We start from the raw sequence: 19789 nt of genomic DNA on the forward strand, positions 1-19789 counted from the left end.
AATTTTTATGCCAACATAACTCCATCGGTTAAAGGTAACATTTTTAGGTTTTTAATATGCTTTTAACACTGCTTGCCAGAATAATATTAATTGCAGGTATAAGATATCTTTATACCAGTAAGTGTGCACGAGTAGATTTTAGACTCACTCCTATACGCTTCCTAAGAAATACAGCTGCTATAGAAAAGTACTACTTTAAACTGCACAGATGTAGCTAAAGCTGTACAAGTTTTGTATACAGAGAAGGCCTAGAAGTATGACTAGAAACACGTTCCCTCGGGTGAATAAGAGACTGTGCAAGAGACCAATAAAGACCCCCCCTTATTTAAAGCTACAGAATGTCTTTTTCTTTTGTTTAGGTGAAGAAAAATAGCAAATTTTGTTCAACCGCTGCGGTTTCCCTCTAGAAGAGGGAAGGGAGAAAGTCAGTCGATTTGAGAGTCCACAGCAAATCCTCAGCTGTAAAGAAAGAGATATTGTGGAGAAAAAGCAAGATAGACAGGTCCTCCTTTACAACACTTATATGAATAGGAGCCTTACCAAAACCGCAAAACAATTATCCAGAAATTCTCCAACATAATCCCAGTTCAAGAAGGATCAACACATCCAAGTTTCCCAGTGAACTGACAGCGCTTAATGGGCGCCGAGCCGCCTGAAATCCTGCGAAAAACTCCAAGTAGCCCCTGGTTTCTGGCAGCCCCCTGCACTCTCTCCAGCCGCTGCCGCTTACCACCCCACACAGAGCACGGACCAAGCTGCCCGCAAAACACCTCCGTTGCCCCTGTCCCGTACAGAGGTGCCTGAACCCTCATCCGAAGTGCGAGCGAGCACCTCCTCGCCGTGAGGAGGCCTGACAGAGCCCCGCGGGCCGAAGGCCTCCGCGGGATCCCGGCGCCCCCCACCTAGGCCCCGGCGCTCGCCCCTGCCCAGGAGCAGCCTCCTGCCCGCCCGCCCCGCGGCCAGCGGCCCCGGCCACGCCGCACCGCCCTTCCCGGGCCCCACACGCCCTCTCCGCCCCGCTTGGTAGGAGGACCGAGTTGTCCGCAGCCCCAGGACATCACGCCCCGGCTGCGGGGCCCCCGGGACCGGCCCTTTCGCCGCTCCCGGACACCCTAGCCCGCCGCGACTAGGCCCCAGCTGGCGCCGCCGCGGCGGGCCGGCCCCGAGGCGCCGGGCCGGGCCGAGAGGCGACCCGGGAGAACGCTCACCATGTTGAGGGCTGTGCAGGCCTCTTCCCTCCCGGCTCAGGCGGAGACTGAGGGCGGCGGCGGCAACGGCTTCCTCCGGCGGCGGCAGCTCCCGGCTCCTCACGGGCCCTTCCGCCGCCTCCCGCTCATGCGCAGTGCGGCGCATCGCCCGCGCCGGCAACCGGAGCGGCGCGGCCGCGGCGCAACGGGCGGGAGTCGTCACCGGGGGGGGGTGGGAGCGGCCCGGCCCGGCAGCCTCCCTTGCCCGCGGGGGGGCGCGGCCCCGTCCCGCTCCCGGCCCCGTCCGGGTTTCTCCGGGAGCGGCGGGGAGCGGCCGGCGCCCGCAGCGCGGCGGTTGGGGTCTGCGGCGCGAATGGCGGTTGGTCGTCGCAGGCAGCTGAGGTGGGGGGGGCGCCTCGGCCGAGGAAGGGAAGGGAAGGGAGGGGAGGGGAGGGGAGGGGAAGGCCCCCCCAACCCCCGCTCTCCTCGGTGTTACTGCGGGGTCGGGAGCGGGGGTGGGCTCCCGGCACCGCGGCGGGGTTGTGGCGAGGAGAGGTCGCGGGGCGGGAGGGGACTGCTGTGGTGACAGCCAGGCGCGGTGGGGCCCCGCCGCCCTCTGAGGGGCCGCGGGCCGCCCGGCGTCCCGCCCGGCTCCTTCACACACCCCCCGCGTCTCCTTACCCCGGGGCCCGCGGTCACCCCGCGTCCACTTTTCTGTCGGGAAAACTTGGGTTCTTATTTCTTAAGTACCAAAAATTTAAACATTTCGCGAGGGCTCGGTGTGAACGCGGGTGCTGTAACAGCCTGTTCCTGCCACGCCGTGCTCGCAGAGGTGTTTCGCGGTCCTTGTCGAGGGCAGGCAGGTGCACAGCCCCAACGCATGAACTTAAAAAGAGGTGAGATGGAAAAAGCCCCTGGGCTTTTCAGGATGGATCTGCAAAGGAGGCAGAAGACGTGTGCTGAGCAGCCACCGAGACCTGGGGAAGGTGAAGTCCCAGGGCAGCAGCTTTACAGGCATTTTCTTACGGGACCACCTCCGCACTTGTAAGATTTTCCTGCTAGAGGCTGCGATCCCCCTCGGGGAACTCTTGCTGCCAAGTGGCTGTGGACAGATATAGCCTTTTCTGCAGTAGCATAGATGTACTAGCAAAAGAGGTTATAAGGGTTAAGTCACAGTTTGTACCAGTATCCCAGACAGTTGTTTTTTCCTAGGAAAGCTTATGCTACCTGCTGCAGACTTCTGGCAGCTGAGGAAGTTTGGGGAAGCAGAATATTTGCTGATAAAATGCACAGTGGTGGCAAACTGCTAGTTGTGAAGGACAAAGGTTTCAAGATCTGATTCTTGTTCTCTCATCACCTGCTGAGCTGGGAGCTATTAAAGTAAGCTTCTGTATTTATATTACATGACTGGTATGATTGCACACACCACAAAGAAAACTTCAGAAAGCCATTCTTCATGATGGATGTCTGGGGTTTATATATATGTTTTTTATAGAAGAGGGTCTGAATCGCTTCTCACTTATTTTGCTGAAAATCAGAGCTAAGCTTAGACGGAGTGTGAGGAGTTACATATTTAGAGAGGAGAATCAGGCCTGTCCTGAGAGGTGTCCAATTGTCCTGCTGTTCTGAAACAGTAAAATTAAGAGTTGTCTTAAGTATATGGAAATACGTGTGAATTCAGCTATCCTGAGAGACACTAGTTGCCTGGATACCTTGAATCCTGCTGAAAAGCATGGTTTTGAAATGGAGGATGGCTGCAAAGTGCCCAGTGTAAACAACCGTGAACACTGCACACCAGCCCAGTCCATGTGAACCACGGCACGGAGTCAAAGCCAAACCTGAAAATCTTTTTCATCGAGTTAGCTAACTGCCATCACTATAATGTGCTGTGACAGCCCTCCAGCAATCTGAAGACAAAATTTAGACCTTCTTGAAAATTATTGCGACGTGCAACAATAATCTGAGATGAACTGTAATCGCAGTGGATTCCTCAAGACAGAGACAGGATTTTTAAGTGGCTTGTTTTTCCCTAATGTCTGTGGATCTTTGTGGTTTTCTGTAGTGCGGGGTCTGTTAGGGGGTTTTTTGAGTGTGTGTTTGGGGGCATACTGTGTTTGTCTTTAGTTTTACCTATTCTTTAACAAGTTGTTCGTAAGATTCTTTTAACTTGAACATTGAAAAAATATTTCTCTTTTTCATTTTGCTGCTTTTGTTCACTGAATGAAGTGCTAAACATACATTAGTTTTAACTTTTTCTTGTTTAGGTCCTAATTAAAAAGGTACTGAAATCAGCATGGTCCTTCACTTTGTTTTCAAATGAGTTTTTGATTAAACATAATAAATTAAGGCCTGATGTTACAAATATTTAAGAGCACAAGGAACTTCACATCCAAGAGTGTTCATAAGCTTTAATAAGGTGCTACTGACATCAGTAGACTCGCAGGTATTATCTAGACCTGATTTTATGCATTCGAATTATGTTTACTTTTAAAACATTTCTTGAAAAATTCACCATTGCTACAACTTTTAGTTCAATCCATTATTTTCATGTTCTGCCTGGGTTATAAATTAGCGATTTCTGAATTAGCTTCAGGTCTGGTGGAAGTTGTTCTTGGTACTTTAATGTTCAGAAATTGTTCCTGCTGTACCATCTTTTTTTTCTGGGAGTTGGGACATTTGGGTTCTGCTTCCAACTTTGACTTGTAGATTGAGCTCTGTAACTTACTAAATTCCTCTACATTATGAACTCCCATTGTATAAGGTATGGAAAATCATACTTAACTGCTTTGCAGGGTCTTCTTAGTGGGGCAGATAAAAATGGATGATTTAATGAAATGCAAGTGAAATATAAAAAAAAAAAAATGTGAAATGCAGACTAATGCTATTCCCAGGGTGCATGCTACTGTTTTGTGGTTGGGTTTTTTGATTTTTTTTTTTCCAGTTTAAGTTCAGTTATAAGGTGAAACTGTACTTGATGAAAAAAAATAGGAGTGGCTTCCTACTGCCATTTAAATTGTAAGTCTAATGTTACTGATTTTAGTGGGAGCTACAATATGCTCTTCTGTCTTGATTTCCAGTATGCTTCCATGGGTATGTCTGAATTGCCAAATTTAAGGTAAGTTACCCTACCCAGAGCTCTTGGCTAACATGGCCAGGCTACCTGCTGCCTCAGCCTGAGCCAGTTTGATTAGACTGTCCGAGTTATCTTCATACGTGGCACACTGCAGTAGGCATATCCTGCACAGCACACACTGCAGGACACGGTCAGATTGCCCAGTTCCATTCATGTCCATCTGCCTACTGGCTGGCTGTACATCTGCAGATGTAGATCTGCACTTTAGTGACGTGTGTGCTGTCTGAATCTCACCCTTACCCTTTCTGAGCAGGAACAGATGCTTTGTAAAGCAAGAGGCACCATGAGGCTGCCAAAAAGCATATTTGTACATATTCAGAGTAATTTGTCTAAATTGGGCTTGTTAACTTGTTAACTTTTGTCCAACTCCATCCAGGATGACACACCAAGTCAGACCAGTGATAAACAGCTCTGCTATTTGTAAACATGATGCATGCATTCAGTGATACAGACTAGAAGGAAATATCACTCATTGTGCAATCCACATGCGGCATAATCACTGTGACTGCAGTAACATGATGACTTGTTTAATTTATGGTAAGGCTGACACACTTGCCTTGTTTTGTTGTGTGATCTAATGATGTTTTATCCTCTCATGTGAACCCTAGGAGAACCAGTCAGTAATTTTTTTAAATCCAAGTGTGCCAAATGCATAGTTCTGAATATAACATTAATCTGTTTTACACTGACTTGAGCTCTCTTCTTGAGCAGATAGAGAAGCAAGTCTCACATTAAGTCAATGCAGAATCCATTTAGTGTAATCCCCTTGCTGAGAACTTCCACTTGGAGCACTTTCTGAGGAAGAGGCCCAAAGCTTTATGAAGGATAACAATCACCTGGAACAGCTTGGCCTAGAAATGTCTTTCTAACCCCCACATCTTTTTGTCAGCTACTTTCTGCTCTAGAAAGTGAAACTACCAATTCACCTTACACTGACGGAATAGCCATAAAGTGGTTACAACTATGGCCCTTTGCATGCAAACACTGACCTCATGTTTAACTAAGAGAACAAAGTCCCATGAACTATCCTGCACATGGAGATTTAATGCCACTCTATAAAGGCTTGGAAGTTCCTTAGCATCCATAGGTACGGACCCAATGGTCTGCTCCTACCCCGCTGTTCAAATGATACCGGTTGGAATGTCTGTACTGGCCCATAATAATTTCTAATGCATTGAAAGAAGCAGAGAGGAAGTAAACAGTCTGAGTCCTCCTGTAGGTGTCCAAAGAATTTAACCTGTAAACTGGCACATTGCCAGTATCTGAAGATTGTTGTTAATAGGTTGCAGGGAAGGGTGTTCACCTTCTATTAAGTTTTTCATCCTTCCTGCATTACACAAGAAGTTAACAAGTTACCGGGTTCGACATGACAGTATCCCCGGGAGGGAGCGGGACAGGTTTATGTGACAAAGAAGAAAAGTCACCTCAGTGAGCCTAAGAAAGTCTGAAAATTTCTTATATACCTAACTATACCCTGGCCTCAATAAACTAAGACTTTCCAGGACATCTAACGGGCAACAGACGGCAAGACTTCTGTATTTTTTTCACAACTCATTAGAAGTACTGAGATACATACACTACAATCAAGGCATTTTAAGTAATACGAATTAAGAAATGAGCGGGTAATAAGAATTGAGATAGCTAGTTGATTTTTATGATATGGACATTTCTTTAGTTCAGAACTTCTGTAAACAAGGTATGATCTTTGTGAACAGAATGATTTGAAATTTCCCAAGCTATAAACCAGACAGTGCCATCATAGCTATGACTTCATGATTAAAACCTACACCTTTGAACTGTAAGCAGCTTTCCATTCTCATTACAAAGAATTATGGGTGATTTCAAGAATCTAGGATACTGAAACACACTATTTTCCTATCACAGTGATTTTCTGTATGTGCCATCTTTAATTGTTCAGCTTAATAAAAATAAGCCACCCCAATTCAGAGCACATATTTTGCTATTAATACATGAAACAGTAATTTAAGTTACATGTATGGGAGGCAGAGCCTTTTGCCTTGAGGTAAGCAGACATACAAAGCAAGGGTAATAAGGTGACTCTTGCCTCCTGTCATACATGTCACACACATTTAGACTTCTCCACTCCTCACACTGTCATAACAGCAAACTGGTTTTTGGGAACTTGTCTACACAATCCAGCTAATGTAAGTTTTCTGATATCTAAGTGGCAAACTGTAACCTCCATGCCCGTGACTAGCTATCAACAACAGTACAGTGGGGCAAACTTCAAGGAAAACATGCATTAACCACATCTGTATGTAACAGTTCCATTTTTAAATTTGTTTAGTCTAGTTCATATTTTATCTCATTTTACAACTCTATAGAGCAGGAGCTATGTTTTACGTTTCTGGGATGCTTAGCACAGGACACTGAACATGTGTGGGGTCTTTGGCTGCAGTTACCATACCAGTATTTATCACTGAGTGTTTCTGTGTGCACCAGTGCACACTGATGAGTGAGCAAAACAGTAGAGCCCAGAGTAAGATGCCTCTTTCCTTTTCAGAGAGGCAAAAGAGGGATTCAGCTCTCAGCAGCAGTGTTTTTGACCAGACACTCTTTGGAGCTTTGCTGACTTTAGTACGTTAACATCTCCCACTTTCCCTACTTTTTAAGTGAGTAGATTGGCTACCATTCACAGACACAAATTACCATTTCAAGAGCAACTTTTTGGCACCAGAACTGTTTATATGGAAAACAGATTAAAGCTAAAATCCAGCTACCATTATAATTTCAAAACCCAGTAGGACTCTAGACATGCATTTTACTTGCTTATTACTGCTATAATAAGAAATATGGGGTATTCAACCAGAACATCCACGTTTATTTTAACACGGATTCATCATATAATCAAGAGGTTTTAAGCTAACATCAAATGTCTCATAAAATATATTGCATTGCTTTTAGAACCCACGCTCTCTTCTTTCAAGAAATGCAATCAGTCTACATAAAAATAAATGCCAAGGTTTCAATTACAAATTTCTGCAATATTGATTTTTTTAATACGACATTCAGTAGTGTATATTACTTTCCAAATGAAATCTTTATGCAGACAGCTATGCCCCAGTATCATAAAGATACTAAGTGATATTTACCTGTGAAGCATTCATGTGTAAAGATCTATCATTTTGAACATAACTGTACAAGCAGTTAAAGTATCTGTTGAGAACATACCTTGTGTAAAAGCTGTAAGTTCAGACCTTAATCCATTGCCATTGACTGTTCAGTAAATGCATTCTACACAGCATTGTTGAGCTTTTTACAAACAGAACAGATAGAACACAGTCAAATAATTCCTGATCTGACTGAACAGATGAATAATCAACAGAAATTAATATACCTGTGATAAGTGCACCAGTTGATATGCCCTTTGTAATAGGTACAAGTTGTTTTAATAAAAGAATAGTGTCCTCAGATCAACTTTTTTTTTTTCCTCCTACCATTGACTAAGTTTTAAAGGTCCTGCCAAAACACTTGAGTATTCATTTTTTAATTATCATGAAGACAGAAGCTAGGATTTTCTGGTAACTAGGTAGTACAACCATTGCAACAAAGGATTCAATACACATTGGAAACTATTTTTTACAATTCACTGGTATAGATATTTACTGTATAAAAGGTAAAAAAATAACCTTACAAGTAAAAATAGTTTACATCTGAAATTACAATTTTACCATCAAGCATGGAAAATAATTATTTATAAATCACTGTGTCCACAAATTTTGCAGTGTTTTGATTACCATCAACCTCATTAAATAGGAGGAAACACAGCAAGTATCTACTGAGTGACTTGCCTGAAGTCACAGTGAGTCAGTGGCTGAAATAAAAACACAGTCCTGCTCTCCTGCTTTCCACTCCCTGTGTCCTAATCACTGATTGAGCATGAATTCAGGCTCAATGCCACAGATCTTCCCTGGGTATAAGCTATAGCAATTGACAGCAGCTGAAGAGTGCAAGAGAGACAGAGATCCCCACGGGTAGATAACTAACATTTATAATGGACTGTCATTTTGGTATGGTAACATGCACACTACCAAGCAGGATGTTACATACCTGATATAACAAGCTGACCAGTAAGCTCAATGAGGGTGTTACTCTCTGATCCTGTCTTCCGTCTCCCAGAAGCCAGTCTGGAACACTAACACCCTCATTCTTTCCTGTAGACTATCAACTGTGGCTGAACTACATATCCTGTGACCCGGTCCCCTCTCTCCTCTGGCAGCAAGAGTAGATCATTACAATTAGAATCAGTTCAGATTCATTGTTTCTATAATATCTATGACTCTTGTATCAGAACTACAGCACTATTTGAAAAGGTATATTGATAATGAATAACTGGCAGAGATTATCCTTTTAGCTCAAATACTAAAATATTGCATTTTAAACAATTACCAATTTTTTTCTTTTTTACTCTACCATTAAGTGTTCTACAGACAACAGTTTAGTTACAGCTATGTTGCTATCATATGGCTCTTATCAATTCACATTAATAACACAAGGATTTATTTGTAATAAACAGAAAATTTCTGAATATTTTGCAAATTAAAATTCTGGGTTACAGGAACACCCTACCTCTAATAATTCTTTGTGCATCTCTAAGTTCAGTTAAATCACATTGCAGCAAAACACTTCCAATTGTGCAAATTCTGACAGTGAATTCTGCAAGAAATTTTATTCTGAAATAAACAAAACCATCACTATTTGAAAAATCAATCTCAGTGGAAACCTACAGAGAAAAAAAACCTAACAGCTAATTTTCAGAAGTCAGGGGAAATTAAAACTGGTAAAATTATTTGTCTCCCTTCATTCCTAAGGGAGGACATTTTGTCAGCTTCCAAGGAACATGTTCTTGTTTTACTAGCTGGCTGAAGCAAGCAGTGCAGGCTTAGTGGACAGAGAACCTCATGCTGTGAGTTACTTACCTGCAGTGAAACCCACTACCACTGTCTGGATTACTGCCTCCTAAATGCGATCTGCAGATTGTGGTCTGTCAAGTATCAGCTGATGATACATAAACAGCTGCTTAAAACCCTCTAATGCATAAACATAAGCAACCAAGGAAAGAACAAAATTGAGAAAAATTAAAACAAATTTTCAAAATTAAGCTTAATTTTTATTTTGCAGTAAATAAAAATCACTGTGGCAATATTCTACAAGACGATCAGTGAAGTGTAGTTTTTTTGTTAGGTGGCTATTGGATTACAAGGAAAATTTAAAAGTGTTACTGTATGCTTTTAATATACAGACCATCCAGAGCCATTACTTTTTTACAATTTTTGTCTGCATTGCAGGCAAGGCTGCACAGTTACAAGAATCAGATCAGAGAATTCCCCATGACATTGTATATTGATTCAGAAATGAGATTTCAGGTAAGTATAAGGATCCATTTGCACAGATGTAACTACAAGTTTGGGATCACTGCAGCATCTGTGTTTATTCCTTTCTGCAGTATAAACAATACTATCATCTTAAATTAGTATATAAAAAGTTCATATGACAAGCAGAACTTCACCTTAACTAAAAGGCGAAAAGATTTTGCAAGTTTGCAACAATTAAAACGTATTTTTTCTTTTCCTTTTCCTGTTTCTCTGAGGTGCTTTTTAAACAAGTTAAAATAAATTTATGGCAAACGATCAGTATGCTGCGTTTAAGAAATATTTTCTTTGCCCATCAAAAAACCTACCAATTTTCCCTTCTGCAATACTGCAGATACAAAAAAAAAAAAAAAAAAAATCTATTATTCTTAGTAATATTTCATGTTGTCATAAAGACTTTGGTATACTTCATTCCAGCCAATAAGTGATATACTAGAACATGAACAATATGAGAAAAGTAATGAGGATTTTGAAGTCAGTATTTTATTTTGGCACACTTTTAAAAGTATTAAATAAGCTTATCATCTTTCTCAGCTACTACTTCATGTTTAAAGATCAAATTATATTTTTGGAAAGCAGTTATGTTCCAACTTTGATTAGCATAGCAAATGCTAATATGTATTTGAAAAATGCTTTGTATCGGATATTTCAAGGTATATTAAAATAATTTTTGAAATGCAAATTTTTACTACTCATTGAGGTAAATGGGAAAAAAGATGCACCAAAAATGACTGAGAGGGATCCTGGGCTAAGGAACAATCCTGAATTCCCTATTCAGGCAAAAACATAACCACAAGCAGGAATTTTGCCAAAGAAATGAATTCATAAAACAATTGTCACTTTTCAGATTTCCTTCAAATCAAAGCTCTCGCATCTCACAGAAAAAAGGCAGCTGTGAATGAAAAAGTAGGCAGAAGAACCCTAGCAGTCTGTAACTTACAGTCCTTACTAACCTCTCCCATACTTTAAGAGTTCCGCATCTTTTTCCAGTCTAATGCCTTTTCACAGGCAAACATAACCACTGAACAACAATCACGTAGGTCCACGAGTTATATATACGATTACAGTATAGTGATATCCAGATTTCAGTAAAGTCAGCATAATTTACAGTCAAACTATGCAGAAAGTGCAGAGGAAACCAATTCCCCACTCTATTATACAAAACAGTTTGCTGAAAATATGAAGAAATCTTCTCCTGAGAGAAAATCAGCAAAGTAGAAAAAATAAAATGCACCCTCCTTGAATTTTATTTTGACTCGGCCTCTTCATCCACAAATTCAACTAGCGGAGCGTGTCTATTGGCCTGGGCACCTTCTTGGAAATTAACCTTTTTAATCATTCCTGCCTTTGGAGCCCTTATGGTATGCTGCATAGAAACAGATCAATAGTGAAGCAGCAGAGTACTTATTTTTCCTGCTCTCTCCCTCTCTCAGGTGCCACCCTCCCCCCCCCCCCCCCCCAGCAAATGCTAATATTACTCTTTGGTGCAATTAGAACAGAACACACTTAATTACTTCCTCTGACACATGTATATTTATTTTAAACCTCCTTTTAAAATGTTATCCTAGTCCTTTTTCAAGTTTTACTTTCTTATCAATATTTATTTAGTATTTTTAAGTATACTGGGGACAAAAATCCTGTATAATGTTATATTTTGAAGTATGAACAACTGAATATTATTTTACTTCACCACGACTTTTTGTTATTATTATAAATACCAGGCAGAAATAATACAGTTTTAGTCCAAAATGTTAATCATATAGCAGATTTATTCCTTTAAGAGGAATGTGCAGATTTACTAAAGATATTTTTGTTCGCTGGCTAGGAGGGGTCTTTATTGAACAGGTATTTGGCAAAATGCAGATGAAATACAAATACAGCTACTAGTGGCAGTAAAGGAATAGCATGTTTACATACCAGTCCCCAAATTGGTCTACTTGTTATTGTATCAGGTTAGTTTTCCACTGAAGTTTTGTTTCTTGGTAGTTTTCTACATAGGGTTAGTCTAATATCAAAACACTTAATACCAGATATTAAATCCTTACATCTAAGCAAGGATTCATTTAAATAATAGTTTGCTTTTTACATCTTACATTTTATATTTCAATAGCACTGAAAAAAAAAAAAAAAAGAGAACAAATCAGATGATATCAGTCTGAGGTATCAGCTGGAGAGCCACAAGCATTTAGCATCCAATTGCAAATAATTTTGGGTGTAATTTTTTTTAGTGCGCAGTTGCATTTCATGTAATTTTAGTGTAGTTTAGAAAAGGGCATGATAAAAGAAAGGTAAATTTTCTCCAACAATGTTAATTCTGCTACCACAAACTGGTATTTAAAATAAACTAATAGCCAAACCAAACCAGTTCAGGCTACAAAAACTATAGTTCAAACAAACTGAGCCATGGTCAAGCCATGTGACAAGATACAATGGCCAAAATGCTAGTCCACTGAATGCCACGTGGACAATTACAAAGAATTTTTAGTGTACTCTTGGTAAAACTTTATGTAAATAATAACAAAAATATTATAAACAAAAAAAAATCGTGGGCATATTTACAAAGTCACCATTAGCTAAATTTCTGCATTAAGTAACTGCAGACATTACATATCCTTGTATCAGAAACAGTGAGCAGAAGATACACCTAGACAATTTTCTGCTAGAAAAGTGAAAGGAGGGGAAGGGAGAGAAGGATTGGCAAAGCTAACCAAATGAATGTTAAAACATCTGCAGAATACCATAGATTATATAATCATCATTTGTTAATAAAATAACAGCAAATATAATCGTCTAAAATCTAGTCACACACAACACTTGTTTCACAGCATATGAAGGGATACTGACATCTGCAAGCTACACTCTGCACCATGCTTCAATAAAAATTATTACATTCTGACCAGGTTTTTATTTTCTCAGTAATTAAAACCTTTTGTATGTCACTTACCTCCATTTTCATAGCTATCATAACCATTAGAGGGTCTCCAATCTTAACCTTATCCCCTGCTTTCACAAACACCTACAATTCAAGAGAAAATTGGGAAAAATCATGCATGTCTGTACCACTAAAAATCATCAGCTGGATCTTGGCTAGCACAATCCACTGAGTGAGTGTGGTTTTGTAAAACAGCCTCATAATATCTTTATTATTGTTGAATTGGGTATCTGAGTTCTCTAGATAATACTCAAGGGAAGAAGTCCGAGGCTATAGAAAGAGGTTCAGTAACAGCTAAAAGGATGACCAGGAAGCCATTTATGTATCAAAGAAACACTAGAAGAGACAATGTATATTCTACCCTTTCTGGGCTTAAGAGCTTGTATTTTGAGAGAGAAAGTACAGAACCTCTTCCTGGAGTCAGTCCCTAAAGTTGTTTTTAAAGCAAAATCCAGAAAGAAGATTGCAGGAGCCACCTAGTTGTTCTACCGTAATTCTGATTTAGAGCATTCATTCAGTATGTAAGAGATCCACGTTCAATGTACTCCACCCTCTGAAAGGGTTCACGCCTTTTTATTGCTAGCAGAATCCTTTAACTACTAAACTCTCCTGGAAATCTCTTTTCTGTTGAAACTTTGTCACTGTACAGAGAAATACATAAGACTTGGTGAGCTAACAAAAAAGAAACAAAACCAGAAACAGAAGCAGCGAAACAGCTTAACAAAAAAGGCACTTCTGAGTATTTCTTTTTTTGCAAGTGCATCTAGCATCTCACTCTTTTGGTTAGATGAAATGGATCAAACAGCCTGTAACACTTCAGGGAACTTCGACTTAGAAAGTAATTAAGATGAAGAAAAAATTATTTAAGCAGTAGAATTAGTTAAATATTCCGTCTTTCAGAGCTCTAGAAAAAGAAGACTAGAAGCCTGAAAAACTCCTGGGTGGCTCCTGAAAACTCACAGTAAACAGGGCTTTTTCCAACTGGGAGAAGTCACACAGCACTGACATTTCTGGCCCCGATTCTTTCCTGGCAGCACAGAAGCAAGCATCATTTCTGGAAGAGTGAACTCGGATATATATTGGAGAATCAATTTCCCACCCATATTATTATAATTACCTTTTCAACTGTGCCTGTCATGGGCGCTACAGCACCACTTTGCATTCCCACTGAACTCACTGCAGATAAGTACTTGGGTACAGGAAGGCCAATCTGAGCGCTACCATCCTACAGAAATAAAATCAATGACATATGAGCTAACAACATAAAATAATACCACTAGTACACATGCTGACATACAGGGAAAGAACAGATCCAGCTTTAGGCAAACCAGTCAACTGTTTAGGGTGGCAGACTACTGAGGTCAGGGCAGCAAAAGGACTTGGTTACGGCATGCTTACTACTTTGCTGATGTCTAAGTCCTTAAAAGCCGCACCTGCTGCTGCTAAGGATCAGCAAGGAAGGAACTACCTCTGTGAAAAAGAGACTCCGTATGGACCTTTGTACCAACCCCACACCTTCCCTATTCACGCAGCAACAGCACAGAAGGTTTTAGAAAACACGTAAAGGCTGTTTGCAGAAGAGGTAGGCAGGCTGCTGCGACAAGTAAGAAAGACGTTGGCATCTTCATTGTCAAGCATTGTCAATATGAGTGTTTCACAATTTACAATAAAATGGATTCAGTGCTAAGTTTAGTGAAAAATTCTCACTGTTATTCAAAATCCTCTAATTCCTCTCAGACTTGCTACCCAGAGTTTCCCAAAGACTTGTTCTCCCCCACATCCTACCACCCACATCCTAAAACTCCTGTGATTTCTTCTAGATCCCCCACTGCAGACTCCACTCTGATACCACAAGAAAACTGGGCTTTGCCAGCAAAGTTTTCACTGCATTCTGCTAAAAGTCTTAAGGGGCTCAGAGCTAGAGGTTAATTATTGAAACCAATACATAATAATTCACTTATCTAGATTACATTTTTATTGAGTTACTCTAAGGCCCTGTAATCTTTTCAACTGCAAATAAAAAATTACCAGCCTAATAATGCAAATGAGGGTACCTCTTCTTTCAAATGCCATTACTCATGCAATGCAGACAATGCCATGGTAACTCCTAATTCCAATTTTTTAATATTAGCTGAAGTTACCCTTCCCCAGACCAATATTGATTTCTTTCTTATAATTTAATTTAATAAATGTAACTGAAATAAAAATATCAGTTACAAGCACTTTCATATAATTGTCAGTTTGAAGTAATTGCTATTGTTCTATGACAAACTTAGAACATTGACCATTTTAATATTTTGTGTTCCCCCCTCCCAAACCATCATTTGCAACTCTGATTCACCTGATTGTATTTTATCTTTCTAAAAGGAATTCATTTTCTCACTCACTGACCATAAGCAACTAACTTGCAATTATACCTATAAATCAAAAAGTATCAAAACATTATGGGCCAACATTAGGACTTGAAATCATGATTCTCTTTCACATTCTCTTGCAATTTATATTGTTCATTTACATGGATAAAACTCTGAAATATAATAAAGATAGGATAATAAAGAAAGGATAATAAAGAAAGGAACTTTACCGGAAAGAAGAGATAAATGGTGTTGTCCAAAATGACCAATTTGGACTTACACACGGTTCCATTTACTGAAGACCTCAAGTAAACTGAATCACCTTCATTGAAGATCTCTCCAGATATCAGGAACGTTTCATCTTGAATCTGAAAGTTAAATGCTTTTATAAGGACAAAGGCTAACCCTTCATGAACAATAAACCAAAAGTTAGTATTTGTAGTATACACTCATAACCTGCGATTCTTCATAGATAATTGTGGAATTAAAAAAAAAAAAATCTTTTAAAATCTTATGTATCCTTTATTTTTCAGTTAACAGACTGTATTCTGTATCCAGTGCAATCAGCTCAGAAGATTAGCTAATATGCTCTCCCAGGACAATTTTTATCATCAGCTATGCAATAGCACTCAGAAAAACACAAAGGTATACTATTTCTCAGGAAAAACTAAAAAAATCCAGAATATTCAGTTTAGTCATGCTACTATAATCCAGTATTTTTAATTTGTCCTAGCATCTTGACTTTCTTCAAACTGAAAAATCCATACTATTCAGCTGACGTCATAAGATTCCACAATGCTATCCAAAAGACAGGTAACTTCCTCAGTCTTGGCAGCTTATAATATAAAAACTACATTATATTCAGTAAACCTACAAAGGAGTAGAGGAGAGCAGTAATGGGAACAGCGTCAATTAGACACCAAAGCTGCAAAAGAAAGATCAAATGGAAAGGTCATTTATTTGTAGGTAACCCTTGCATCTACATCAACGGAAACTGCATCTCTGCCACAACTTCAGAATACAAAGACAGTAAGAATATGAACATAAGAGCATTATATTTAACTGATATTTTTAGTTCTAAGTCTAACATCACTGAGCAAAGAATCAGAGACTTGCTGGTCTTTCAGGATGTTACGACTAGAGATAAAATTCAGTCTTCATTTATATAGTTGCATACTACTTTTCCACTGAAGACCTTATAACATGTATTGAAAGGACACTGTTGATCTGATACTTATCCCTGAGAAAAAAATAATTTGCTTGATCAGTATCCTGAGCAGGGGCACAAATTAGGGCAATACCCTGGGCAGCGCTGTGAGTGCTTGCCAGTTCCATGGCCCAGCAACCTGCTCTAGCAGATTGGCCTCAGGACAGGTTTTGTAGCACTCCAGAGGCACTGTCCTCTGCATAATCAGCTCCCGACTCTATTTCTCCATCCCTTATCTCCAGCTTCTCTCCATTTCCATCTCAACCCCCATTCTTCCTTCTTCCCTGGGACTCTACATTCTCCCCAGTTGCACTTCCCATCCCCAAAAGGCCACACTCTACATTCCTTCCAGCCTCTTTTTATTTTTTGCTGACATTACTTATATGAGATAAGCCTAAAGTGTAAAAGCTTTCCTGCATTATGTATGTAATCAATACACTCAAAATAACCTGGGTATTACCTGAGGGATGTGGGTTATCTCAATATTCGTATAGTAGAAATAAGGGTTTAAGTTGCCCAACATGTGGTCATACACATGAAAGCACAATAATTTTCTCACCATTTTTCTAGTATGCTCATCTCTATACAGTCTAAGCAGTTCATAAATACTGACTTATTCTCATTAATTCCCCTTTTCTGAATATTGGAAACAAGAAGCTGAACTACAGAAAGACCGCATTCTCAAGCATGCAATCATTCTGGGTGCCAAATCAGAGACAAAACCCATTTGACTCCAGGTTATGCAAGAAGGATGTTCAACACTCAGCAAAACACAACGCCCATAAGCAACACAATTGGAGACTATCACACATGCACACACAAAAATATCTATGTTTAAAGCATCTTGAGTTGTATCCTATAGGATTTCTGTAGCATAGACAGAGAAAGAAGCCAATTCTATGGGGTATCATTCAATTATTTAACCAGAAAATTTACTACTCTCATCATTCCTCATCTCATTTGGTAATCACTTTCCAATTTCCATCTTCAAAATACAAAAAGTGTTATCTTACAGATAGTGCTCTAGAAAGCTTTTATTTATCCCACAGGAGATCCATCTCATGCACAGAAAAAGCAGAAGTCCTGTGGAAAAAAAGTCTTTTTAAATGCAGATTTAATTGTAACTTCCAATGTTTTAGAAAGACAAATTTAAGGAAGAGAAAGATAAAGAGCAAGATCTTTAAATACTGGAAAAACAAATACTTTTCTTAGCCTTATTTTCAGAATCATTTTAGTAGCTCTTCTATGCTAATCCAGCGTCTACCAAAGATAATTTCAGGCCAAAATAATAGTCTACAACAACAGCTGCAAACAAACCAAAAATAGAATCCTGTATCAGTAATTACCAAGCAACTTCAGGAACAGTTAATACCAAGAGAAGTCTACAAGAAACTGATTCTTCTTTTATCTAACGAAATATCTGAAAAAATTGGACTTGTACCTGCATTTTGTATGACCCTTCTTGATTGTAACTTACAGCTACATCCACAACTGTTCAATAAAACAAAATAAGTATATGTGAGTAGATTTAATTATAGGATCTAGAAAATAATGACATATAAACAACGTTTAGTCTATCTTTCTTGATTAAAAAAAAGGGACCCACCAATACTAAGAAAAGAACAAGTATTTTCAGATTAGCTTAGTACACACTGCAGACTTCATTATTCTAGAAATAGAATTCTGCAGAATTCTAGACAATTTGTTTTTCACAGATGAACACCTGAAGTTATGCTCTGAAATCTGTATTAAGTTAGCTGTAGCTGGACAGAAACCAGGTTTTTGATGGGAAAAAGCACTCAGCACTTTCACACCAAAGTGAAGGAAAAAAAAAAGTCAATGGCACTCAGCTCTTTTAAAAATCTCAACCTTATTGATTTGAATGATGAACATTAGTAGTGTCGTTTGAATTTGGTTCATATCTCCTCAAGATCTAACATTGTGGATTAAGCATGCAATTCTGTGAATTCCCAGCTTAAACTGGATAAAACATACTGCTTCTATTCGCTCTTTCTTAGCCTGAATTTTCAAGCACCCGTTGAAATAATTTTATCCAGTAAGTACCTCCTCTCCCTCCACACACTTTTTTAACTTACTGTTTTCCCCATCCAGCAGAGACAGTTTTCTAGTATAACATATATTTATTCTTCTACCAGTGCTGGATGCAAATGGTGAGAATTTATCTAAAACACAAAATATACAAATACATTACTTTCATTCTACTTCGGCAACACACAATACCGAGAACTTACACCATAAAATCACTGTCCTACTATTACTACCATCATATATTTATATTGAACATAGAAGATTGGGGAACCACTTAATAGATAGTGACAATCCCTCACTCAAGCTTCAACACTGAATAAACTGATGCTGTGTAACCTACAGAAGACATGACACTAACAACAGTGCTTACTAAGAAGGATATGGACTGTTCTCCATGAACACATCCTTGAACAGACAAGAAAGTATGGGAATTCAGCTGCAACATAGCAGATTCAAATTAACCTTTAGGTGAAGGTTCCAAGTGTAAGAGTAGTCAAACATGGCAGCAAATTGCCTGGGAAGATTGAGGGGTTTTCTATTACTTGATGTTTCTGAGAATGGATCAGATATACAGCTATCGGATATTGCCTGATTAGTTTATCATCTCTTGAAGCAAGGCAATAGTGTATGGGAATCTTTCCAATGCCTCTCTCCCATGTTTCCAGAAGAGTTAAAGTGAAGGAGGAAAGAAAATTAATGAGGTTGTTGGCAGCATATATTGGATTTATATGAAGTTTTTGTTAACAGCAATCACGTGCCCCACTGGTATAGCCATTAACAGCGTTGGAACTCAAGAATGTTCAGCTCCTGGAGGCCTGTTCATTCCATTAAACTCTACTGCCTCTCCCAATCCTAGCAGAGTCAATTTTATCTCTGAAGACCTTGGGCCAACTGTAGGAATAATAGTGACAGTTACTCACTGTTTATGCTTGTATAGAGCAAAGAGTACACAGTGACACTGATTATGAATCCCAAGGTCTTTCAGCTAGTGCCTATCTGAAGTGCTGTGGGAAGCAGTCTGTACATTACAGTGGTGATACATTCAATACCTGTCCCTTAACAAAAGTTATAGTCTACTCTGTGTGTAATTATCTGACAGATGCCAGAATGCAGAACCGTGAGCAGGCACAAAGTAAGGCAAAAAGAGAGCGTGCAAATTAAATAATTGCACATGAGCTCACAGCACTGTCTCATCCAGTCACAAGTAAAATAAAACAAAACAAAAGAAGAATGATCCTTACCATCTGACTGATCTCTAAAAGCATCTGTTAGCATTTTCTCTTTCAGTATGAGTCCTAGAGCTGCCTGACACATAACTTCATGTGGGGTTGCTTTTTTGGTTGGAAATAGTTCATCATGGTGTTGAGGAATGAAATTAGTGTGCACATTTCCAGCCTCAAACTGTGGGTGTCCCGACAGGCTCAGTAAGAAATCAATGTTGGTGCTTAATCCTACAATCTGTAAAGAAAAAGAAGCATATTGCCAAATTGAAATGAAGTTAGGAATGAACATACAGCTTTCTGCTCAACTTATG

General features: G+C 39.6%; 3 protein-coding genes and 1 long non-coding RNA gene across 7 annotated transcripts in view; 2 read left to right on the forward strand and 2 right to left on the reverse strand.

The window, feature by feature from the left end:
* The window catches only part of DCUN1D1 (defective in cullin neddylation 1 domain containing 1), a 20828-nt gene extending 19492 nt beyond the window's left edge, over positions 1-1336 (reverse strand). The window contains exons 1-2 of one of the 2 annotated variants that reach the window (XM_030027236.2): positions 1209-1325; positions 541-660 (exon numbers count right to left, since the gene is read on the reverse strand). Coding sequence is in view for 1 of the 2 variants with exons in the window: in XM_030027235.2 (XP_029883095.1) it covers positions 1209-1211 (3 nt within the window). In the remaining variant the exon portion in view is untranslated. Of the gene's footprint in view, positions 1-540; positions 661-1208 lie in introns of both variants that reach the window. The other variant, XM_030027235.2, reaches the window with a different exon arrangement.
* Positions 1-15483, forward strand: part of LOC121233582 — a 21804-nt gene extending 6321 nt beyond the window's left edge. The window contains exons 2-3 of the long non-coding RNA XR_005933329.1: positions 4140-4146; positions 15442-15483. This is a non-coding gene — a long non-coding RNA (uncharacterized LOC121233582). The remainder of the gene's footprint in view (positions 1-4139; positions 4147-15441) is intronic.
* LOC115347241 (putative hydro-lyase KRH_21160) lies at positions 1210-3478 on the forward strand. Of its 2 annotated transcripts, none has more exons than XM_041126574.1 (2): positions 1210-1589; positions 1961-3478. In XM_041126574.1, exons 1-2 carry the CDS (start codon positions 1210-1212, stop codon positions 2085-2087), a joined length of 507 nt encoding a protein of 168 aa, XP_040982508.1. In that variant the 3' UTR covers positions 2088-3478. The 2 variants fall into 2 exon arrangements, with proteins under 2 accessions (XP_040982508.1, XP_029884245.1); XM_030028385.1 differs by having other exon boundaries at positions 2400-3478.
* The window catches only part of MCCC1 (methylcrotonyl-CoA carboxylase subunit 1), a 25213-nt gene continuing 12565 nt past the window's right edge, over positions 7142-19789 (reverse strand). Inside the window, exons 13-20 of one of the 2 annotated variants that reach the window (XM_030027232.2) lie at positions 19497-19713; positions 18626-18691; positions 18303-18389; positions 17648-17697; positions 15230-15367; positions 13763-13870; positions 12658-12729; positions 7142-11079 (exon numbers count right to left, since the gene is read on the reverse strand). In XM_030027232.2, the coding sequence (XP_029883092.1) occupies positions 10960-11079; positions 12658-12729; positions 13763-13870; positions 15230-15367; positions 17648-17697; positions 18303-18389; positions 18626-18691; positions 19497-19713 (858 nt within the window). In that variant the 3' untranslated portion in view covers positions 7142-10959. The remainder of the gene's footprint in view (positions 11080-12657; positions 12730-13762; positions 13871-15229; positions 15368-17647; positions 17698-18302; positions 18390-18625; positions 18692-19496; positions 19714-19789) is intronic. The other variant, XM_030027233.2, reaches the window with a different exon arrangement.

The sequence above is a fragment of the Aquila chrysaetos genome, chromosome 10 (genome assembly GCF_900496995.4).
Source record: "Aquila chrysaetos chrysaetos chromosome 10, bAquChr1.4, whole genome shotgun sequence".
NCBI classification, from domain to species: Eukaryota; Metazoa; Chordata; class Aves; order Accipitriformes; family Accipitridae; genus Aquila; species Aquila chrysaetos.